The 22,151-nt window shown below is 46.0% G+C and overlaps 1 protein-coding gene across 5 annotated transcripts in view; it reads left to right on the top strand.

The window, feature by feature from the left end:
- The first annotated feature begins 2,426 nt into the window (after positions 1-2,426).
- Positions 2,427-22,151, top strand: part of OSBP2 (oxysterol binding protein 2) — a 172,858-nt gene continuing 153,133 nt past the window's right edge. For all 5 annotated transcript variants that reach the window (XM_078060771.1, XM_078060772.1, XM_036098465.2 and 2 more), the window contains exon 1: positions 2,427-3,116. In XM_078060771.1, coding sequence (XP_077916897.1) covers positions 2,440-3,116 — 677 coding nt within the window. In that variant the 5' untranslated portion in view covers positions 2,427-2,439. The remainder of the gene's footprint in view (positions 3,117-22,151) is intronic.

Raw genomic sequence — 22,151 nt, 5'->3', positions numbered from 1 at the left:
CCCAAGAGGCTCACTTTCTGTAGGATATAGGGTATTCCTGATTGTGTGGTATCCACCTAGCTTCCTGTTTCATCTCCTGCCCTGCTCTTTCAAATATGTTGAGCTCTTTGTTACTTCTCAGACAAGGTGTTTTCTCCTGATTTGGGGCTTTGTGCATGCTGATTCCTTTGCCTTGAATGCCCCTCCACTCCCTGCCCCTCTGACTCAGTGCAAACCTTGTCCTTTCTGTGATACCTTCTTCACTCACTCTGGCAGCTGACTTAGATCCTATTATCCATTTATTGCAGCAGTCAAAACATATCATTAAACTTTTAATAGTTGGCTTCCTTCCTTGGGTTGCAAACCCATCTGGCACATACCTAGCCAGCACTGAGCTTTTCCCATTGTTGTGGCTGTTTTCCAAGCCTATTAATCTTGGTCTCATCTCTTTCTGCTCTGGCCTCTGTTTAATTCATTTCACGAAACATTTCACAGAGCACCCCTCTAGTTATATAACTAGAGAATACGTACTGAGCATCTACTATGCCAAATGTGCTTTACATACATGATTTTATTACTCTCAACTGGTGAGGTAGGGATTATTATCCTCATTTTACAGATGAGCAAGAGGAAGCTCAGTGAGGTGGCTGAAGGTCCCATAGCTAGGGAGTGGCTGGGCTGGGATTTCGGTAGTGGATCTGACGCCAAAGCCCAAGATTTTCCCTTCACATCATCGTCCATCAAAGTGTGGTCAATGATCCACCCACATCAGAAACCCTGGGGAGGGTTTCTGGGGGAGCTCATTAAAATGCATGCTCCTGGATTCCACCCCAGACCTACTGACTCAGAATCCTAGGAAGATGCAGATGGAAAACTGAATTTCCAATAAGCTTCCTTGGGATGAACTGAAACAATTATTATTACTTTTTGAATAGGTGAAACACACACAGTTAAAACATTCCAAAGGTTCAAAGGGTGTAAGTGAAGAGCAGGCACCCCAACTCCATCCCCCAGCTGCCCAGTTCTCAGAGACAACCACTTTTCCTTGACTCAAACTGAGACCATCTTTGTATTTACGTGATATACCAAGATAGGCAGGTCTCTGCACTCCCAAGCTCACAAAAATCTGCAGGTAAGACCACCATTCAGGGGCAAGTGCGCCAGGAAAGGGTCTCAGTCACCAGCAAAGATGGCAAGGAGTTCTGTTTGGGGAGTGCCTGCACCACCTGTTTCTAGGACATTCCAGCGTGCTGGGCTCAGGCTATCACTTTGTGTAGGAGGCTTGTCCCTGCATAGGCAGTCTTGTCACAAGCAAAGATCAGGAAAGAACAGTGGGCAAAGGGAGCGTAAGACTCGTTAGGATGAGTAGAGGGGAGCCTGCACAGAGGTCTAGAGATGAAAGGGTCTGGGTGGGAGGCCCAAAGCCAACATTTCCACTTGTATTTTCCATTATTTGTGGTAACCATCGACCTTTCCCTTTAGGATAGTCTTTAAAATATTTAACCTTTCTGGGATCACAGACTCCTTTTGGAATCTCATGAAAACCGTGGACTTTCTCCCTAGAAAATTGCACAGACACATAAAACTCAGCAGACGATTGCAGAAGCTTCATAGACTGCCAGCCAGGATTACCCAGGGATATCCAGGAGGTCCAACTTAAGAACTCCGCTTTCAGATGTCCCTGGTTATACTTAAAACGCCCGGTTTACAAAAACTCTATATTCGTTTAGAGAGCCTGAACTATGTCGCCACTTGGCAGCGAAGTGCCGGGTCATGAACTAGAGGCCAGCCTGCTCAGGAGGTGGAGGCGTTGGTGACTTCGGCCACTGAGCTTGATCGTCGAGTAAGGACCCATAGACAGGTAATGGCTCCCATGGGGGGCGGTGGGCGTCCTCCTCAGCTTTTAGCGTCATCCGGCTGGGCCCCGGTGCTTCGGGAGCATTTCGTGGTTTCCGAGCGCGGCACCTGCTCCCCCACACCGCGATCTCCTGGGTTTCGGAGAGTGAACCCACCCCGGACTGGGGAGCGCCGGCGCTGGGCTCGGCCCGCAGAGCTGCGCTGCGAGCCGGCGGGCTCCGCATTCATCATTGTTCCCCCAGCGCCTGGCACGGGCTGGGAGGCAGGCAGCGAGGGTGGCCTAAAGCGCGCCGTCCCTTCCGCGTCGCCCGCCCACGAAGCTCTAGCGCCACAGGTGTTTCCAGGGCGCCTTCCAAGGGCCAGACCTGAGCCGGGCGCTGGCGACGCACGGGAGGGACAGAGGTCCAGCTCCGGCCCGCTGCGCGCGGGAAGGACAACAGTCGGCTGGCGCTGGCGGCTCGGGGCGCACGGGGCCGCGAGGGGACCTGCGCGCGCCCCCGCCCCGCTACGCGCGCTCGTGACGGCGCCCCCGGCCCCGCCCCCGGCCTCCGCCTCCCGCTTCCCCCTCCCCGCGACTCGGCCGCGCTCCGGTCGGCGGGCTCTATGGGGAAAGCGGCCGCTTTGTGCCGAGGCGGCGGCTGTGGCGGCCGCACCCGCGGACTCTCGTCGCTGTTCACGGTTGTCCCCTGCCTGTCCTGCCACACGGCGGCGCCGAGCATGAGCGCTTCCACGCCTGGCGCCGGGCCGGAGCCCAAGCCCCAGCCCAAGCCCCAGCCTCAGCCCCAGCAAGTGCCGAAGCCCGAGCGGCAGCCGGTGTCGGAACAGGTGTCGGAGCCAGTTTCTGAGCCGGTGCCAAGACTGGAGCCTGAGAAGACGTCCGAGCCAAGGCCAGAGTCCAAACAGGGAACGGAACTGCTGCTGGGTTTGGGGCGGGGGTCAGGGCCCCGGCCAGAGTTGGGCTCCAGTGTAGGGGCTGGGCCCTGCCCCAAGGCCTCATCAGAGCAGCTGCCGGCCCTGGGGCCGGTCGTGGGGAGCGCGCCCTGGACCAAACCCGAGCCGGGGTCGCTGCCGGCGTCAAAGCCCCCGCCCCTGCTGCGACCCGGACAGGTGAGGGCGTCTCTTGGGATTCCAATGTCAGGGACTGGCGCGACCTCCGCTGCGCCCAAGGTCTTACTGCCTCTGGACAGCTTCAAGGGCTGGCTGCTCAAATGGACCAACTACCTGAAAGGCTACCAGCGCCGTTGGTTCGTGCTCAGCAATGGTCTGCTGTCTTACTACAGGTATGGACGTGCCACACTGGGGCATCTGAGGTTGGAGGGTGGTGATGTTGCAGTGATGGTGACAGAGGGTGTGTGGGGTTGGAGGACACTGCCACTAGCTTAGGGATGTTTGGGAACATGGACTCTAGCAGGAGAAATAATATCTCTGACTAACCTCCAAGGGCTGGGGGCCCTGACCTCTGACAGGGGAGCCCCCAGTGGACAAGACCTCTGACCAGCTTGGGTTTCAGGAGTGAGTGGGGAGGTGGAGTGAGAGAGTGATCTGGGGCCTCAGGGCCCCTCTGGTCTTGGGGGTAGTGGAGCCTTGGGGCAGCCAACCAGTGTCAGTTCCCCAGTCTTTGATTCTGGTTCAGGAGCTAAGATCATTGTGTTAGGGATTGAGGGGAACAATCACCTTGTTCAGTCCTTGGAACCCACTGTGGGAAGGACTGCTTGCTCCTCCCCCTCGCCCAAGCTGGTCACTTAGTTTATTTCCCACTCTTCCTGACACCCCTGGTGGCCAGGCCTTGGGATGGGCACAGCAGTCCAGATGTATCAGATACAGGATCTGCGTTTTAGGGGCCCATCTTAGCATTCTGTGGAGAACCAGAAGCATCCCACTGTCATCTTCCTTATTGCAGAAGCAGCATGGGATTCAAAATTGAAGTCCAGTGGTGAGATAGCTAGTACTGTCTGCCCGATGAAAGGGAGAAAGATACCAGAGGCTTCTCTCTTTTCTAACTGGCTAGTGCCTTAGTATGTTTCCTGGGGATGGTTGGTTTCAACTTTGACATCATAGGTCACCCTATGCCATTTGTTCTCAAACATGAGCCGGTATCAGAAGGACTTGTTGAAACATAAAGTACTTGCCTCTCTGCCGAGTTTCTGATGCGGTGGGTCTAGGAGGACCTGAGCTTTGACATTTCTCACAAGTTCCCGGATGCTGCTGCTCCGGACCACAGTCTGAGAAGCACTGCTCCATTATCTTTGCAGACAGGAGGGCCCTGCCTTGCTGTTTGGTGAAACTCAGGTCACCTCGGTCACTTCACTTGGCCAGGCAGTATCCCTTCAGGTCGCTCACTATAGGGTTTGTAGGATCCTTCCTCGCCTTTTTGAAACACAGCTTCTGGAGGATGGTTGAGTCTATGATGCCCCTGACAACTGGGGAGCTCCACTGAACTTAAATGATGGTTCCCACTCCAAAATGGGGACCACTGTCATTAATTCCTGGCAGGGGAGAAAACTGACAAGTATTTCTCATGTGCCTTTCTCATGTGGTATCTTGGTGCCCTTCAGCGCACTCAGCCGCACCCTCTAGATCACACAGAACATAGCGTTCTTATAGTTAGGCAACCAAACAAGAAATGACTCTTTTCCAAAGGGTGTTTTTATCCCACTTACCATTCTCTGTCAGGTGTGTAAACATTTCACCAAGACATGCAGCGGTAGGGATCATCTGTGATTTGCTATAAATGTATCACTGTCGGCTGTGGACCACACACTCTTTTTTATGTTACATTCACTTCATCCTCACAACCACACTGTGAGGTGGGCTCCAGGATTGTCGAGGGGTTCTGAGGTTTGACAGGAGGATGTAGCTTATCGGAAGTCACTGGCCCCATCGGCAATGGGGAGAGATTCTGACCTGGGCCTGTTGTATCCACAGTGTCCTAATGCCCACTTTCTCGAGTTCACATTGTTATCTGTATTTACCAGGTACGACTAACCTAGAGGGGTCAAGGTAATGTTTATGAGTATAGGGTCCCACAGTTCTAGCGGAAGTAAAACCTGATCTCATGCACTTTTCTTTTGTTTTATTCTAATCGAAAGAGCAAAGGTTTACCAATTTCTTTTCTCTAAAATAACTGTGTGTAGACAGTTGGCATTTCAAGGTTATCTCAAATGTGCAGATTCTCTGGGCAGCAAGAAAAATTCTTATTGCTTGCTGATAAGGTTGTGGGCACAGATACTGGTTTGGGGGGATGAAGGGGTTGGGAGCAAGTTTCTTGTGTGTGTGCTTGCACAATCCAGCTCGGTTGCTTTGTTTTTGGACATTTCTAGACTCCAAGGTGGGCAGAACTGTTGCTTGACTTGTCTGGGTGGAATGAATGATTCCCAACATTAGGACAGCCCTGTGCCATCATTTAGTCCTATGTGAGTCTTTCCATGAATATGTCCTCATTCCCATTTTAGAGGAAAGGAAACCGAGGCCAAACGAACAAACCTTCCGTGGCTCGCCCAGAGGCACCTCACTTGTGGGTGGCTCCCAGATGCCAGGGGAGATGGGTGAGTCTCCAAGTGCAGAAAAGTCCCCTCTGAGGTGGAGCCCAAACTGCCACTTCTTCCTTGTACCCCTGTTGTGCCTTTTGGAAAGACCACTCTAATTTTATTATTCTTTTTTTTAACTAAGTGAAGCCTGGTGTTCAGAGAAATATCTTCAGAGAAAATGTGGGCACATATTTCTTGTGCTCTCTCCCCTCTCCCATCCTCCAGCCTGCCCCACTCTGGGGTAACCACCATCCCAAATTTATGTCACTGTCCTCTTTCTTTCTTTTTTATTCAGTTTTATCGCATCTATATGCAATTTTAAAAGCCCCATAGTTTTCATTTCAACCATTTTTAACTTTATAAAAAAGGGCATTGTACAATATATGATTTGGGGGGACTTATTCTGATGGCTTTATAACAGTCCAGGACGTGAGTGTGTCACTTTTTATTTATGCATTCTCCTCTCGATGGCTGACCATGACAGTTCTTGTACACATGCAGGAGATTCTCTTGGGTGAAATTGCTGGGTTGTAGGCATGTGAAGGTTCACCTTACATAATGCCAAACTGTTTTCCAAAGCAGTTGTACCAATGTATACTCCCACCGGCAGTTAATAGATTTTATGGATCTATATCCTTTGCAACACTTGCTATTGTCTGCATTGATGGGTATACTGTGGTGTCTCATAGTCTTGACCTGAATTTCTATCCCCATTATTTGTACCTTAATGGAAAATCAGTGGAGGTTTAGGTTAGAATTTCTCTGTTATGTGTGGCTTTCTCAGGTACTTCCGCCCTGGATTTTGCTTGAGAAACTCATTTGATCACTTAAGTTTATTCTAAAGGAGAAGGTACCTAGTGCCAACAGCTGGGCTTGGTAACAGTCCTATAATCAGGATTAAAAAAATGCTCTTTGTAAATATTGTCACATATAGAAACTATTTCGGGGAAGTATTGGTAACTGTTGGCAGGTTTTTACTTCTTTCCAACAATGTGCTAGGAATCTAAATAAATACAGGAGATGAGATTCTTATTCTATTGCTGACGTGCTTAGTTACATGTCTCTTTGGACACAAACAAAGAGAATGTGGTCTTTTGGTTATTAGTTCCCATTTAAAAAAATTTATCCCTAGTTCTTATCTCATAGAGAACATGTGATTACATGTTACATTAAGGAAAAATTCATAAGTGATGGGGAATTTTCAAAGGTATCGCTTCAGCAAGTTCTTAGGGCTAGAGTTTTCCACGCATGAGCTTTCTCCACATTAATGACAACATTGATTTGGTTAAGCAAAATTCTGTTTTGTTTATACCAGTTGCCTATTTGGTGACACTATAAATGATGTTTGTTTCCCAGGAAATGATTTCAAACAGAAGCATTTGTTTTAATTTATTTGTTGTTCAGACTGATCTACGCGGGTAGGCATAGCTAGGCCAGTTAGCAAGGAAGTCTTCAAAGAAATTAGCCTGGGTCTGTAAGAAAGAAGACTTCGGTCAAGTAAGAGTAAATTTTGAAAGTCTTCTGGCTGAGGAAGACCACTGAACATGTGGTGAGCTGGGCCCATTGTGGGGTGGTACCAAGTCAGGTAAGAGAAGTTGGCACACCAAGACATCTTTGACTCTAGGATGGATCATGTACTCATTCTTCCGGTGAGACCATCTCTCAAAGGCAAATTCTCATGGAGACGGGCTGCCAGGAAATAGTAGTGTTCTCAACATCACTTTAGGTAATACTCGAAGGACGGGGATGGGAAAGACTCTCCAGTTGCAAAGTGTCCCTGAGGATGCAAGTCTGCAGGTTAAGCCACTGGGGTCTCCACCCTAGAAGATGGTGGCCTTATCATATTGGATTCAGCTTTACTTTAAAATATCATCCAGTGTTTCATACTATAAGATTATTAGGAGGCTGAAAAGGAATGCACAGGCTGATAACGTGTCCACAGTTGCTTGAAGTGTATTTTCTTAACATTTAGCAGAAGGGTGTGGCAAAGAGGTTGTGAGTGGATTGGCAGCATATTTTGGAGGAACCCAGTACACACCAATGTTCTTAGCAAGGTCTAGTGACACAGATTGTAATTTTCCCCACCAATCCTGTTCCTTCTGCTAACTTTTCTCTTTCTATGAATAGCTGAAAACCTCTGAGTCATGCTTGCTGCCTCCTCCTTCTCTATTCTGACATCAGATGGAATTGCGAGCCCTGCCTGTCTTTCTCCTCTAGTCCCTCCTCTCCGTTCCTAGGGCCACATTGTGTTTCAGGTCTGCCTTCCACTTCGCTGGCGTCCCAGCTTCCAGCCCCTGTGCTGGACAGCGTGTCCCCACTGTGGTGCTAGCTCCCCACCCAATGGCCCCGGACTTGCCTTGTCTTCTCCAGGCTTCTTTTTCAACAGTTGCTTCCCTTATGTTGTTCATACATCCCTCCCTGCATTGGTTTTCTCCTGTTTGAAATACCCACAGTGGCCCCTGACTGATCCAAGGGCCATTGTCTTCCTTCTCTGGGAGCCACACACACACAGGGTGCCCGTGTGGGCATCTCTGCAGACAGCTTTTGTACAAAAGGAACACCATGGCCAAGTTCAGCATCTTCTTTGCATTCCTCATGGAGCCTGGCAGGTGCTTTGCTGTTGATATGTTCTCAGTAGCTTGGTTAATCTGAATGGAAGAGTGAGTGAATGAATGAGAATTGCCTGCAATTTTATGAGATTTCAGGGAGCCAAGTAGGTTAATGCCAAACTTGGGTTTTTCTTAATTTGTTTTCAGTTTCAAAAACTTGTTTGCTCGAATGAGATTGGGATGATAAGTGGGAGATTGCCGGCTGAAGCCTTTAGTGCCAGAAAAGCTATAGTTATGAAATGCAGATTATCTGGATATATTATGTTGACAGATTTGACTGTGTTGAAATAGGCTCTTCAGTGAAACAGTAGCCTCTTTCTGTGGTCCTACTTTCATATTTCCATAGGGTTGCAAGTGTTTGTGCATATGGTCTATATATACCTAGGATGACTTGTCACTTTGTAAAGTGTGGTGGTCATTGCAGGAATGGGGAGCGAAGGTAAAGCTTTAAAAGGGCTTTTCTCAATCTTATAGCTCCTTCAACTAGTTTCCTGTGCACCAGAAGGTTTGCTTTTGCAGGCCCTCCACGTGCAAGACCCTGTGGGAAGCAGGCCATGGATCAGAGGTGATGCCTCCACCCTAAAACATTAGATCCAATCAAATAACAGGCCCTCACATCTGTGGGGTTCTCTGCAGATGTCAGAGCGATTTCCAGTTCACGGTTTCAGTGAGGAGTGCAGGCCAGGAGCATTGTTCTGATATATGGAGGAAGAAGTGGGAGTTCACGGATGGCACCAGGGGGCAGCTCATGGACTCCACGCACCTCTTTGTGGGGGAGACCTCTTGCTGGGGCCCTGTGTTGGGATCTCTAAGACTAACCCTCTAGGTTCCATAAGGAACCAGGAGGACACCTAGGACTCAGCATCTATCTGTGTTCACAGCTGTGCTTTATTACAGCGAAAGGGGGCAAATCACCATCAGCAAAAGGAAGAAGGGCATGGGGTGAAGTCTGGGGAAACCATGCGCGAGCTTCTGAGGGTCCTTTCCCAGTGGAGTCACACAGGACATGCTCAGTTCCTCCTCAATGAGTTGTGACAACACGTGTGAAATGTTACCAGCCAGGGAAGCTCATCAGAGACTCGGTGGCCATGGTTTTTACTGGGGGGCTGACCATGTGGGCACCGTCTGCCTGGCATATACCCACCGTCCAGACTGCCAGAATGAAAGCAGGTATTCAGCGTAGACCGAGATTTTGTGTGAGTAGTTTAGGCACAGTGAGCCACCTTTAGCAGTTAGCGAGTGGGGGGAGCCCTCTCCAAACCCAGACTCCCAGATGCCAGCCCAGGGCAAATCTTTCAAAGGATAAGTGGCCTCAGCCCAGCTGTGTTAATTCTTTTCTGCATAGCTCTGACCTCCTTCCTCCTTGCAGACTTCAGTGATGTCAGGCACAGGGAAGGGCCAACACTCACTCCGGTTCAGGGAGAGTGAGCGCTTACATTTGGCTTTGAGTGCCAGAGTCGCTTCTTACTGCCTATCAGAGAAAACACATGCCAGTCTTGCAGGGTATGGGCATGGCCTGCTGCTCTGTGTGCTTGAGGGCCTTCTCTTTGGAGCCTCCGGCCACAGTGTTGTCCCTTTATTGTTTCATAGACACTTTTGTCATCTAGACCTTCCCTGAGACTCTTTGGTGACTTGATTTCGCACATGACTGGAGTGCACTTGCCACATGTTCTTCCTTCCTCTGCAAGTACTTTTCTGCCTTTGATGGAATGTCTGATGTGAGTTCTTCAGCTTGTGCCTTCTTTGGGGAGGGTCTATTAATCCAAGATTGGGGCCTGATGAACAGTCCGGAACATTTGTGACAGTAAGCATTATACCAGCTTTGGTTGTATCATTTATCGAGGGCCAACAATCTATAACGCAGTGTGGGAGATGGACATGCATACCATCCATCATAAAACCACTGCGTGGAGGAGGAAGGGGAAGAGGGATATCCATACCCATCCTGGCCATTCAGTAAAAGGCCAGCAGGTTCAGACACAGTGCCATGGGGGAGCTCGCAGGGAGCTGGGTATTCAAGCATGCCCCTCCCATGCCTCCTATAGTCTTCTGGGGTATAGTTGGCAAACTGTGTCAGGAAAGAAAGACAGGTCTGTGAAAAGGGTGTGGGGTTCCTTAACCCAGATCAATGTCTGCTTATCCTAGGAGGAGAGAAATACATTCCACTGTAAACTGACATACAGGGAGTAGGAGATGGTAAGAAACACCCTGAATAGAATTGAAATTGGCAGCTTTGATGTGTGGTGAATCACACACATACCAGGTGTCACCACACAAAGATGTGGCTTTAAGAGGCTCCTTTCATAATCAGACGCATGAAGCAAACTGTCGATGAGTTTCAGGGTCATGCTGGGTACTCTATGTTTTTTTCTTTTACATGGGACTCTTTCCCGCATCTGTTTCCATTTTTAAGAGTCCTGATCACTAAGCTCCACTCGTCTTGACACCTCATCACATGCTCAACCACACCTCCGCGCACTGAAGGCCGATTTAACAATCTTGACTCACACCATTTGATCTGCATTGCTGGGCCATTGCCTAAACCAAGAAGAGGGCTATTGGCATTGCTGAGCTTGCATAGGACACTGCCAGATTGTGTTGTCCTTTGAAGCTGTGGTAGGTACTGTCTTCCCGAAATACAGTGTGTGGCCTTCCTGGGCTCACCCCTCACTGCCCTGTCCAGCTGGGTGCCCCGTCCCTCTCTCCCTCTCTCTTGATACCTGGGCCTTGACCCATCTTCTGCCTAATTTGCCTTATTCCCCCTCTGCACACCACATGCCCTTCAGACTCCCCTTCAGATCTCTGCATCAGCCATCCTTTCAGCCAGGAGATCCCCTCTTCATTGCTACCGACATCCTAGCTGACAGTCTTAATTCCAAGTCATCTCAGGAGAACCTGCCTGCGTTCCCCTGCAATGAGCTGAGCTGGCAGAGCTGTCCTTCCTCTGATGCCCTTTTGAGTATTATGTATTTGGCCGTGCACCCCTATTAGCAGGATGTTGGTTTGTCTCCCTCCTTTAGGTTAACATCCGGCTCCTCCCCGCCAGAGCCTGGGGCTGTGTCTTCCCACTGAGGTGTCCCCTGGGGTGCTGGGCATAGTGCCTTCTACTTAGTAGATTCTCAAATTTCAGTGAAGTCCTTTTTTAAAATAGAAGACACTCTGTCATTTTAATCTTTTTACATGTTATAAAGACCCAACATACAGCCTGAACTATTGCAGTAGCCCATGGGGAGTCACTGAATTGCCAGGAGAATCAAGTGACCACAGAAGCTACACATTGCTCAGATTTTTAGCTCCTTTTCTGAGGCTTAGCATGAGCCAAGGACATGTGACAGTATTGACAACTCATTGTACTCATTTGTATTTAAAACTCTTCAGTATGAAGAATTTTAAACATATATAAGAGTAGACAATAGTATAACAAACCCCCGTGCACCCATTACCCAGTTTCAACAATTACTAACTTTCTGGCCAATCTTATTTCGTCTCAGTCCCCCACCTGCCAAAACCATTTCAAAGTCCCAAATATCACATTTCACCTGTAAATGCTTCAGTATGTATCTCTAGAGGATAAGGATTTTTAAGGACATATCCACAATACCATCGTGACACTAAAACAAATGAATAATTCCTTATTATCATCAAATATCTGGTGTTCACAGTTTCGATTGTCTCAACTGTCACAAAATGTTTCTTTGATTCATGTGTTTGTATCGGGACCCAAGTAAGGTCTACCCACAGAATTTCACACGGTCTGGGTTTAGCTGATTGCATTCTCTTCGTGTAGGTTAACATGTCCTCCCAGTTCTTTAATTTGACAGATGGATCTAGAAACTTGATCAAGTGATGATGTGTTCTTCCATCAGGAGCTCATAATGTCTGGTGGCTTCTTGGTTTGTGATGTTAGCTGCTGGTGATAATCAGTCTTCGATTAGTGTAATTCTATCGCTTCTTCCTTATTTATTAGCAGGAATACCTCCAGAAAGAGAAACCTCCCCTTATCTACTACTCTGGTTACTCAGGGGTATGGTTCACACAGGAAAGGCAGAATAAATTCTTGATTCTTTCCTTTTAATCACAAGCTCTCAAAATCATGAGTTGGTTCTTATCTTCCAATGGTGACCAATCCTTTTTGTTTTCTCAAAAACACTATCATCTCATGGATACAAACATGTCTGCTGTGTTTCAGCCCACTGTTGTATTGCCCTTAATCGTGCTCATATTGTCCTGCCTTGTCTTTGCCCTTACAGGGGCCTCTTCAGTTGGCTCTAGAGTCTTTTGGATAGGACCCTGATGGTGTTAATAGTTTCCTGTGTCTAGCTTGAAAGCATGCTCCAGGCTCTTCTTATACTTGTCTTAACCCAACCCTGGAGTCAGTTAAGGTTCCAATTTCATTCTTTTGCTTGTAGACATTCAATTTTCCCAGCACCATTTGTTGAAGAGACTGTCCTTTCCCCATTGGGTGGTCTTGGCACCCTGGCACGATATATGCAGGCATGAAAATCAAACCCGTTTGAACAACATCTATACTGATTGGATAGGACACTGCCACTTTCAGGGTCCACCTGCAACTCTGTCATCTGGGACTGTGGGAAGTTAATCCAAGAGGACAGACCTCTAAATTCCCTTCCCACATCTCCAGGCTTCTGTAACTGGCTAGTAAGCCCTCCACTTGCAAAAAGAATGATTGTGAAAGCCTAAGAGAAGGTGGGTGGAAATAAAAGCAGACAGTTAGGTTGCTGACAAAGATTGCTGACATGTACCTTGCATTTTAGCACAAGAGACTCCTTCTTCATCTTCCATTCATCCCAAACACATACAACCACTGCTTATCTTCAGGACCAGCCTCATCTCTGCCTTTCTAAGATCATCTTCTGGTTTCTTCCTCTACTGTCACACCCCAGTGACAGTGGGCTCTGTGCACATCCTAATAGGGGAGGGGGTAGATGAGAGTTAGAACTGGGTCCTCAGCTCACTTGTGCTCCTGGATCAGGCAGCCCCCAAATAAATCACCCCAAAACTCAGAGGTTTAAAGCAAGGGTGGTTTATTCTTGCTTGCATGTCTGCAGATGGCTGGAGCGCCTCTGCCTCCAGCAGCAGCACCTGGACACTCCTCTGCCTTGAACAAGTAGGCTAGCAGTTTCTCCCTGTGATGGTAGAGGTATAGGAGGGCAAGCAGGAAAGGAAGCACCCCGGTTCAAGCCTGCACACCTTCACTCTGGTCCATATTCCATTGGCTGAATCAAGGTACATGGCCCCATCTGATATCAGTGGGGTGAGAGGGTACCCACTCCCCACTCTAGTGAGTGATCCTCCAAAATCCCATGACGAAGGGTGTGGACATGGAATTGTAATTCAGGGAGGACATTAGGAATTGGGAAAAATACTTCAGTGTATCCCAGCCTCTACCCTTCCTTCCAATGATCACACTCTTCATCTGTAAAATAAGGGGGCTGGACTGGGTGATCTGTGGGGTTCCTTTTAGCCCCAGCTTCCTTGAGAATTTGATGAGGAAGCAATTGGAAGAAGTTGGGGGAGAGATGAGCTATCAAAGATGATCTCTGCCTGGCACTGGGCTTGGCACAGAAATGTCTGTTGACTTGGCGGCTTGGTGATCAGAGTCCAGGCAGCAGGGAGGCTGGTGGTTGACCTGGTAGAGAAAGAATGGGTGATGCTCTTGCTGAGCCACAGATGGGCGAGTGGTGTGTTCCTGTTCCCAGTTTGGGGAGACGCGCAAGCCGACTAAGTTGGGGGGGCATCATCTTTTGCTGCGTTGTTCACATGCTGTGACAAGAAAGACACCTTCCTTGAATTTTCCATTTTTAGAAAACGAAATTATTTTGCCAGTTGTGGGCACAGAAGTGATTTTCTTCTTCTGAGGCTTGCAGTTCTCCTAAGTTTGCATTTATTTTCCCTGCCAGTTTACTGAGTCATTCCTTCTGGAGATGGGATTAGGGCATTCTTAACCCCCGAGCAGATGTCCAGAGTGCTTTCTCTCTCACTTGCATTAACCTGAGTACCTCACAGCCTGTGCAGCATTTGCAGCCTTCTAAACTTTTTTTAAAAAGATTTTATTTATTTATTTATTTGAAAGAGAGAGAATGAGAAAGCACGTGAGGAGGGCAGGGTCAGAGGGAGAAGCAGACTCCCCGCCGAGCAGGGAGCCTGACACGGGACTCAATCCCGGGACTCCAGGATCATGACCTGAGCCGAAGGCAGATGCTTAACCAACTGAGCCACCCTTTGCTCCCCTTTGCAGCCTTCTAGATAGTAATGGCTTCGGGCTGCAGGCCTCTTGCCTCCCTTCCGCTGTCAGCCCTGGATTGCACTTGGTGACAATATGTGCTTCGTGTGCATGTGCAGCTCTTTGAGGGTAGGACCAGTAGCTCATGTGTTGTCTATTTTCTCCTAGAACAAATCAGTTTTCAGTAACTATTAGCCAGATGCACACTGCTCAAGCAGGTCATTGGAGCCTAGAAAGCTGGGGAGCAAGATTTTCCAGGTCCCTGGGTAAGTTGCATGGTGTGGAAGAATCTCTGGTAGGAAAGGAACTTGCAGGTCATTCGATCCAACCATTGACTTGAAGTTCATTGATTTCTTCCTATGACATCTTTGCCCCGTTAGCATCAGCCTCTGAGCAGACCTCTCCGGTGACAGAGAGCAGACCTTTATCTCCCAAGACAAGCTGGTATTCCTTAGATAACTCTGACTGTTAGAAAGTTCTTCCTCTGTTGAGCTGAGATGGGTTTCCAGGCAAACTCTGTCTTCATTGGGATGTTTCTCTGTCCCACTCTCCTGGACTTATCCCTTCCTCACAGCCATACTCTTCATCCTCAGAGAGGCTGGGTCAGTGTCCCTTTGTGTTTTCTCTTCCTGCGTAACAAATCATCCTAAAATTTAGTGGCTTAAAACAATAATAAACATTATCTCATGGTTTCTGTGGGGCCAGAATGCATGAGTGGGTGGTTAGTTGGAGGTGATTTTGCCTTGGGATGTCTCATGAGGGCTGCACTTACCTGAAGGCTGGACTGGGGCTAGAGGTTCCACCTTGAAGGTGACTCACTTATGTGCCTGGCAAAGTGGTGCTGGCTGTTGGTAGGGGGCCTCAGTGCCTCTCTCCATGGGCCTCTCCAAAGGGCTGCTTGGGTGTCCTCACAACATGGCAGCTGGCTTTTTCCAGAGAGGGTGATCCAAGAGAGAGCAAGCAGAAACCACAGTGGTTACTTGGTTGTTTTTTATTTGTTTGTTTTGTCTTCTTTTTTTTTTTTCTTTTTACCTTTTCAACTTTTTTGACTCTGTCATTTCCACAGTATCCTGTTAGTTACACAATCAGCCCTGACAATGTGGAAGAAAGTCTCCAAACCTCTGTGGCCCACACTTTTATCATCTGTAAACAGCCCTAACTGGCTGTTTGAAACAACCCATGAGGAAGGACTTGGTAAACCCTTCCATAACTGAGAGGGATGTTTTGAATGTAAGGATTTTGCTAGTAGTAAAACTTAACTAGTGAAAACCTCCTGTTTAACCTCACACTCCTGTGTAACACGTATAGTCAATGAAAGCAGGGCTGGATTTGCCAGAGGATGAGGAAGACATATTTGAGGGCTCTTTTGGGTATAGCCAGGCTGTGGTCTATCCTTCTGGAGTTCAGGAACCTTTTCATAAGGAGACCCCTCTGTGCTGACAGGGCCCTTCCCTTGTTAGATCAAATGATGGATGAGAGACAGAAGATCTTACACTCTTGTTGGATTCTTTGGGGGCCCAGGAGAGCCACCACCCCATGGCAGAAGCCTGGACCTCATCTGTTTTCTTCACTGGTCTGAGCCTAGTGCCTGGCCTGTCACGTTGACTGAACAAAACAGTGAACGTGACAAGCAGGGGTGACAGTTGTTTTAAGCACAGTCTCTGCTGGGGAAGTCTGTGACTGCCTGTGGTGTGAGGCCTTCAGCTTTGCAGGCTGCTGTCATGTTTTGATAGGAGTTCAGCTGCCATTTCTGCTTCACTTGAAACTTGGTGGGAGTCACTTTTACATAAGATCATTCCATCTAATATTAATATCAATGTGCATAAGACTGGAGGCCATGAAAGGAAGAAGTAGAATTCCTGAATAAATTACATGTCTCTCCATCAGATCTGTAAGCTTGTATTGTAATCTGTGCATTTAATTTTGTAATTGGCCTTGGTGTGTTAAAATTCTATCCAAGTGTTTCCTTAATTGACTTCTAATTTGTGGCGTTTCAGTCTTTTGCTTGGCTTGCTAACTGGTTTTCTTTTTTAGAACCTCCTTTGCTTAGTGAAGTATTTTGGGGGGGTATGTTTTAGTGCTGCTGAAATTTTAAGCTAACGGATCACTTGTAAAAGGAAGAATCTAGGTTGTTGGAACATTCTGTAGATTGTGGCTGCAGCTACAGAGATTGTGTGATGATTAAAAAAAAAAATCACAAATCTGTTCAACTATACTGAATTGTTCTGTGCCCATGACTAGGTCTTGAAATAGATCCAGCCCTGTGCCCTGAGGACCTGTCATCTTTTATCTCCTCCTGAGACGCTCCGTGCACAGCCTCATTCCTGTGCCTGGCTCACTGGGACTCAAGAGATCCCCTTCACCATCAAAGTCGTTCAGCACAGGGGCGCCTGCCTGGTTCAGTCGCTAGAGCATGCGACTCCTGATCTCAGGGTCATGAGGTCAAGCTCCATGTTGGTTATAGCGTTTACTTTAAAATAAATAAATAAAATCTTTAGGAAAAAAGTAGTTCATGGGGTGCCTGGGTGGCTCAGTCAGTTAAGCGTCTGCCTTCAGCTCAGGTCATGATCCCAGGGTCCTGGGATCAAGCTCCCTGTCGGCTCTCTGCTCAGCGGGGAGCCTGCTTCTCCCTCTCCCTCTGCCCCTCCCCCTGACTTGTGTGCTCTGTCTCTCTGTCTCATATGGATAATAAATAAAATCTTAAAAAAAAAAAAGTAGTTTAGCACTGCTGTTGGTCATCACTACACACAGGGAAGAACTTAAAATGCAATAGATTTCAAATGGATTTTATTTTTTATTATGGGAAATTTCAAACATATAAAAGTAGAGATGTTGGAGGGCGCCTGGGTGGCTCAGTCGTTAAGCGTCTGCCTTCGGCTCAGGTCATGATCCCAGGGTCCTGGGATCGAGTCTTGCATCGGGCTCCCTGCTCAGCAAGAGGCCTGCTTCTCCCTCTCCCACTCCCCCTGCTTGTGTTCCCTCTCTCACTGTCTCTCTGTCAAGTAAATAAATAAAATCTTAAAAAAAAAAAAAAGTAGAGATGTTGGTATAATGAACCCTATGTTCCCATCACTCAGTGTGAGCAAGTCTTACCTTTGGGTCAGTCTATGGCCTCCCCACCCTCACTTAACATGAAGCAAGTCCCAAACATCTTTACCCTAATTTTAATAATTAAGTTTAAAAAATAATTTTAATAATAACTAATATTTATAAATATTTCAGTATGTATCTCTGTAGAGATGAAGGTTTTTAAAAAAACATAATCAAAATGGCATTAACATGCCTAAAAGTTTAACAATGATTCTATAATATTATTAAATATCCAGTCAATATTAAAATTTCCCCATTAATTTAAAATCGTTTTTACAGTTTCTAGAAATCAGGATCCAAATAAGGTCCATTTATTGCAATTGTTGATATTTCTCCCCAGATTTTTTTTTAAAGGTTTTATTTATTTATTTGCCACAGAGAGCGAAAGAGAGAGAGAGATCACAAGCAGGGAGAGTGGCAGGCAGAGCAGCAGGCAGAGGGAGAGGGAGAAGCAGACTCCCCGCTGAGCAGAGAGCCCGATGCAGGACTCGATCCCAGGACCCTGGGATCATGACCTGAGCTGAAGGCAGACGCTTCACTGACTGAGCCACCCAGGAGTCCCCTCCCCAGATTTTTTAAATAAACTTTTTCTTTTGAAATAATTTCCAACTTAGAGGAAAATTTCAAGACTAGCACAAATAGCTCCTATGTACTCCTCCCTCAGATCCCCCAATTGTTACTAATCTCCATTTACCTTATCTTTCTCTATGTTATATTTATACATAATATTTCTTAAGATTTTAAGAGTAAGTTTCAGACATGATGCCTATTACCACTTACTACTTCAGTGTGTATTCCTTAAAACAAGGGCATTCTCCTATGTATGCACTGTAAACATTGATATAATGCTATCATCCAATCTATGGATCCCATCCAGATTTTGCCAGTTGTCTCAGTAATGTCCTTTAGAGGTACAAGAGCCAATCCAGGATCGTTGATTGCATTTGGTTGTCTTGTCACTTTAGTTTCAGTCTGGAACAATTCTTCCATTTTTTCTTGTCTTTCAGGCCCTGGACATTTTTGATAAATACATGCCGATTACTTTGTAGAATGTGCCTCAATTTGGGATTGCCTAGTGTTCCCTTATGTTTAGATTCAGTTCCGGCGTTTGTGGCAGGAATACCACGGGATGCACTACTGTGTCCTTCACAGTGCATCATATCAGGAGGCACATGATGTTTTGTCCTGCTACTAGTGATGTAACTTTTATCATTTGGTTAAGATGGTGTTTGCCAGATTTCTCCACTGTAAAGTTAACTTATAATTATTAATTAATAAGTAATTGATCAGAACCAACTAATTAATAAGCAATTAATCAGAATTAATAAACAATTGGAAATGGAAGCAATTGATTATAATCAATAAGCAATTGATTAGAATTAAGTCATAATTTAGTTACTTGGAATAATTAATTAGAATAGAGCTAGAATATAATTAACATAATCATTAATTAATGTGTAATTAATTAGAATTAAATTAGAATGTATTTTTATGCGGAGACACTTTGAAGCTAGGCAAAACACTGTTTAACAAATCGCACTGGTTTTTAGTACCCTTTGGTTATTCTTGGCTGAATCAGATGTGTTATTATTTTGATGGCTGCCAGTTGGCGGTTTTTCTTATAACACCATTCTTTGCACATTTATTAGAATGCATTGTACTATAAGGAGGAGCTTTTTATTTACTTATCTGCTCATCTATTCATATCAATATAACCTCATGGATTTTGGTCTCATCCAGTGGGTTATTATCAGTAACTCTCATTTATATTGATACTCAAATTTTTCCAGCTTTGGGAAGGAGGAGTCTTTTTAAACTGGCTCCTGTGTCTTTTTGACATTACCCATCACTCTGAACATTTCTTTACTTGTGGCACAACAAAATGTTCCTGGTTTATCTTGTACTGGAATGTGCATTTCTCTGATGAAATTGCTTTTGTTGGAAAATTTAGAAGCCAAAATCTGGATGCTGGGTGTGCTCATTGTCATTGGGACATCATTGCTTCTAGGCTCTCTCTGTGGATAGAGAGAGTTTTTTTTTTCTCACCTTCCCCTTCCATATTTCCAACTTCAGACTCTGACAATAAGAGCTCTGGCTCCCACTATCCTCAATATATTTACATATTTGCTCAGTTTCCTGTATGAAACTACTCTCTCAGCCATGCTGACCAAATCCTGTCTGTCCCTCCACACCCAGTCATACTTGCTGAATTTTCTTTAAAGATTTTATTTATTTTTTTGTCAGAGAGACAGAGAGAGAGAGTGCACAAGCTGGGGGAGTGGCAGGCAGAAGGAGAAGCTGGCTACCTGCTGAGCAAGGAGCCCAATGAGGGACCCAATCCCAGGGCCCTGGGATCATGACCTGAGCCGAAGGTAGACGCTTAACCAACTGAGCCACCCAAGCATCCCAACTCGCTGAATTTTCTTGACTTTAGTGTTGCTGATCTTGCCGGTGATGCCAGTCAAACCTCTCTGCCTCAGGCCATGGCTGAGCACAGGGAAAGGGGAAGGAGCTCCCCAGTCTCTTTCGATTTATAGGTTCTTATTCTCTCTTTTTTTCCCTTTACAATTTATTGGCTGAAGAAACTAGATCGGGGCGCCAACAGTCTGTCTCTCTGTCTCTCTGTCTCTGTCTCTCTCTCTCTCTCTCTCACACACACACACACACACACACACACACACCAGCAGCCATTGTGGACAATTTCCTAGACCCATTAGTTCAGTACAAGTTGCAAAATGATGATATTCTATCATTCCTTTTGTAGTTATTAGTAGAAATAATTCTATAAAGAGAAACTTCCCCTCATCTAACCATTTGGTTACCCAATAGTTTTGCTAATATGGAAATGGCAGGAAAAATGTTCCATGCTTTCCTTTATTCGCCACTTATCAGACAAATGAGTTGGACTTCTAGCATCTCTCCAGTGTTACTAATGACTTATTTTTTTAGTATCATTCTTATTTTTAGTATCATTCTTGACTTGATGCCTTTCAATATATTACAGTTGTTATTCTAATCTTTGAGATATGATTCACATACTGTGCATATCATCCATTTAAAGTATACAACTTAATGATTTTTAATGTATTCACAGATATGTGCAACCATCACAGTCAATTTTAGAACATTTTTATTATCTCCAAAAGAAACCCCATACCATTTAGCTATACTACTCTGCCCATCCCTCTGCCCCCGAATCTTCCCCCAGCCCTAAGTGACCACTCATATACTTCCTGCCTCTATATAGTTCCCTATCATGGACTTTCATATGGATGGAATAATACAATGTGTGGACTTTTGTGACTGGCTTCTTTCACTTAGCGTAGCATTCAAGATTCATCCAAGTTGTAGCATAGACCAGGACTTCATTCCTTTTTATGGCTGATTATTCCATTGTATGAATGTGATTCCATTGTATAATATACCAAATTTTTTGGTGTTCATTCATCTACTGATGGATATCTGGGTTACTTCCACCTTTTAGGTGTAATGCTATTGTAAAAGTTTGTGTACAACTTTTTGTGTGGACATGTGTTTTTTCATTTCTCTTGGTTATATATCTGGGAGTGGAATTGCTGGGTTATATGATAACTGTATTTAATTTATAGTGTTTTTGAGTGTATCTCTTTGGATAACTTTTCTAGTGGTTTCTCCATATATTACATTATATATACATGTTTATCGCATCTGCTGGTGTCATTTAACCAGTTTCAATGAAGTATAGAAACTTTGCTTCCCTGGAAGCTCCTTTACCTGCCCTCATTTATAGTATGGTCTGGCTTTAAATTTTCCTCTGTATACATGTAGAACCACATCATACAGTGTTTAAATTTTTGCTTCAACCGTCAAACATAATTCAGAAGACTCAAGAGGAGAAACATCTATTGTCTTAACCCATATTTTTGTTTATCATGTTCTTTCTTCTTCCTGATATTCTAAGATTCTTTCTTTTTATCATTTCCTTTCTTTTTAGAGAATCTTTTGCCATTCTTTTAGAGTAGGTCTTCTGGTGACAAAATCTCTTTGTTTCCCTTTATTTCAGAATGTCCTTAACTTTGCCATCATTCCTAGGGATATTTTTACTAGATTCTGGGTTGACAGTTCTTTCCTTTCAACCCTTGAAAAATGTTGTGCCACTTTTTATATCAAACTTCATTAAAACTTGACATTTAAAAGAACAGGGGTCGGGGGCATTCTTTCATGGCAATGGAGGCAGCAACGACTAGTTCTCAAGGGCAGGAGAGGTAGCCGAGCCAGGGAGCATCATCATCCAGTGCCCAGGCGGCAATGTCCTCTCCAGGACACGACTTTGGGTCATGGGTCTGGCTGCCCAGCCTGCCTTGCTCTCTCCCCACCTCTGCGAGTTCCATCCTCCTGCCCTTCCATCCTATGAGCTCCAAAAGATCCTTCCAGTAAATACCTCCTTTTTTGCTTAAGATACCCAGAGCTGGGTTTCTGTTGTTCTTGACTAAGAACCTGCTAGCACAAGTGGGCGGGGGCCACAGAAGGGACGTCAGAGGGCAGAGAGGACAGTGAAGAAGGTCGTGCAAGAGACACGGGCAGGAGAAACAATACATTTTTACTGAGGAAGAGCTGGTAGGTCTTATTCAGGAGCAAGGACTTTGTCCTGAAGGAAGAGGAGAGTGGTGGAAAGGTTTAACGCAGCATATTGACAGATTCAGAATGGAGGTTTAGAAAAAGGTGGCACAAGAGTAGATTGGCAGGGGCACAGCGGAGGCTGATGACGAGGCTGCGGGGGTGTCTGGCCGAGAGATGACCGTGGCCCAGTGCGGGGCTGGGGGGCAGCTGCAGTGAAGGGCGTGGGTTTGAGGGAGGTTGAGGAGG

The sequence above is a fragment of the Halichoerus grypus genome, chromosome 13 (assembly GCF_964656455.1).
Source record: "Halichoerus grypus chromosome 13, mHalGry1.hap1.1, whole genome shotgun sequence".
Classification (NCBI taxonomy): domain Eukaryota; kingdom Metazoa; phylum Chordata; class Mammalia; order Carnivora; family Phocidae; genus Halichoerus; species Halichoerus grypus.
The sequence above is the reverse complement of the archived record's forward strand: the minus strand, read 5'-3'. Positions and strand labels throughout refer to the sequence as shown.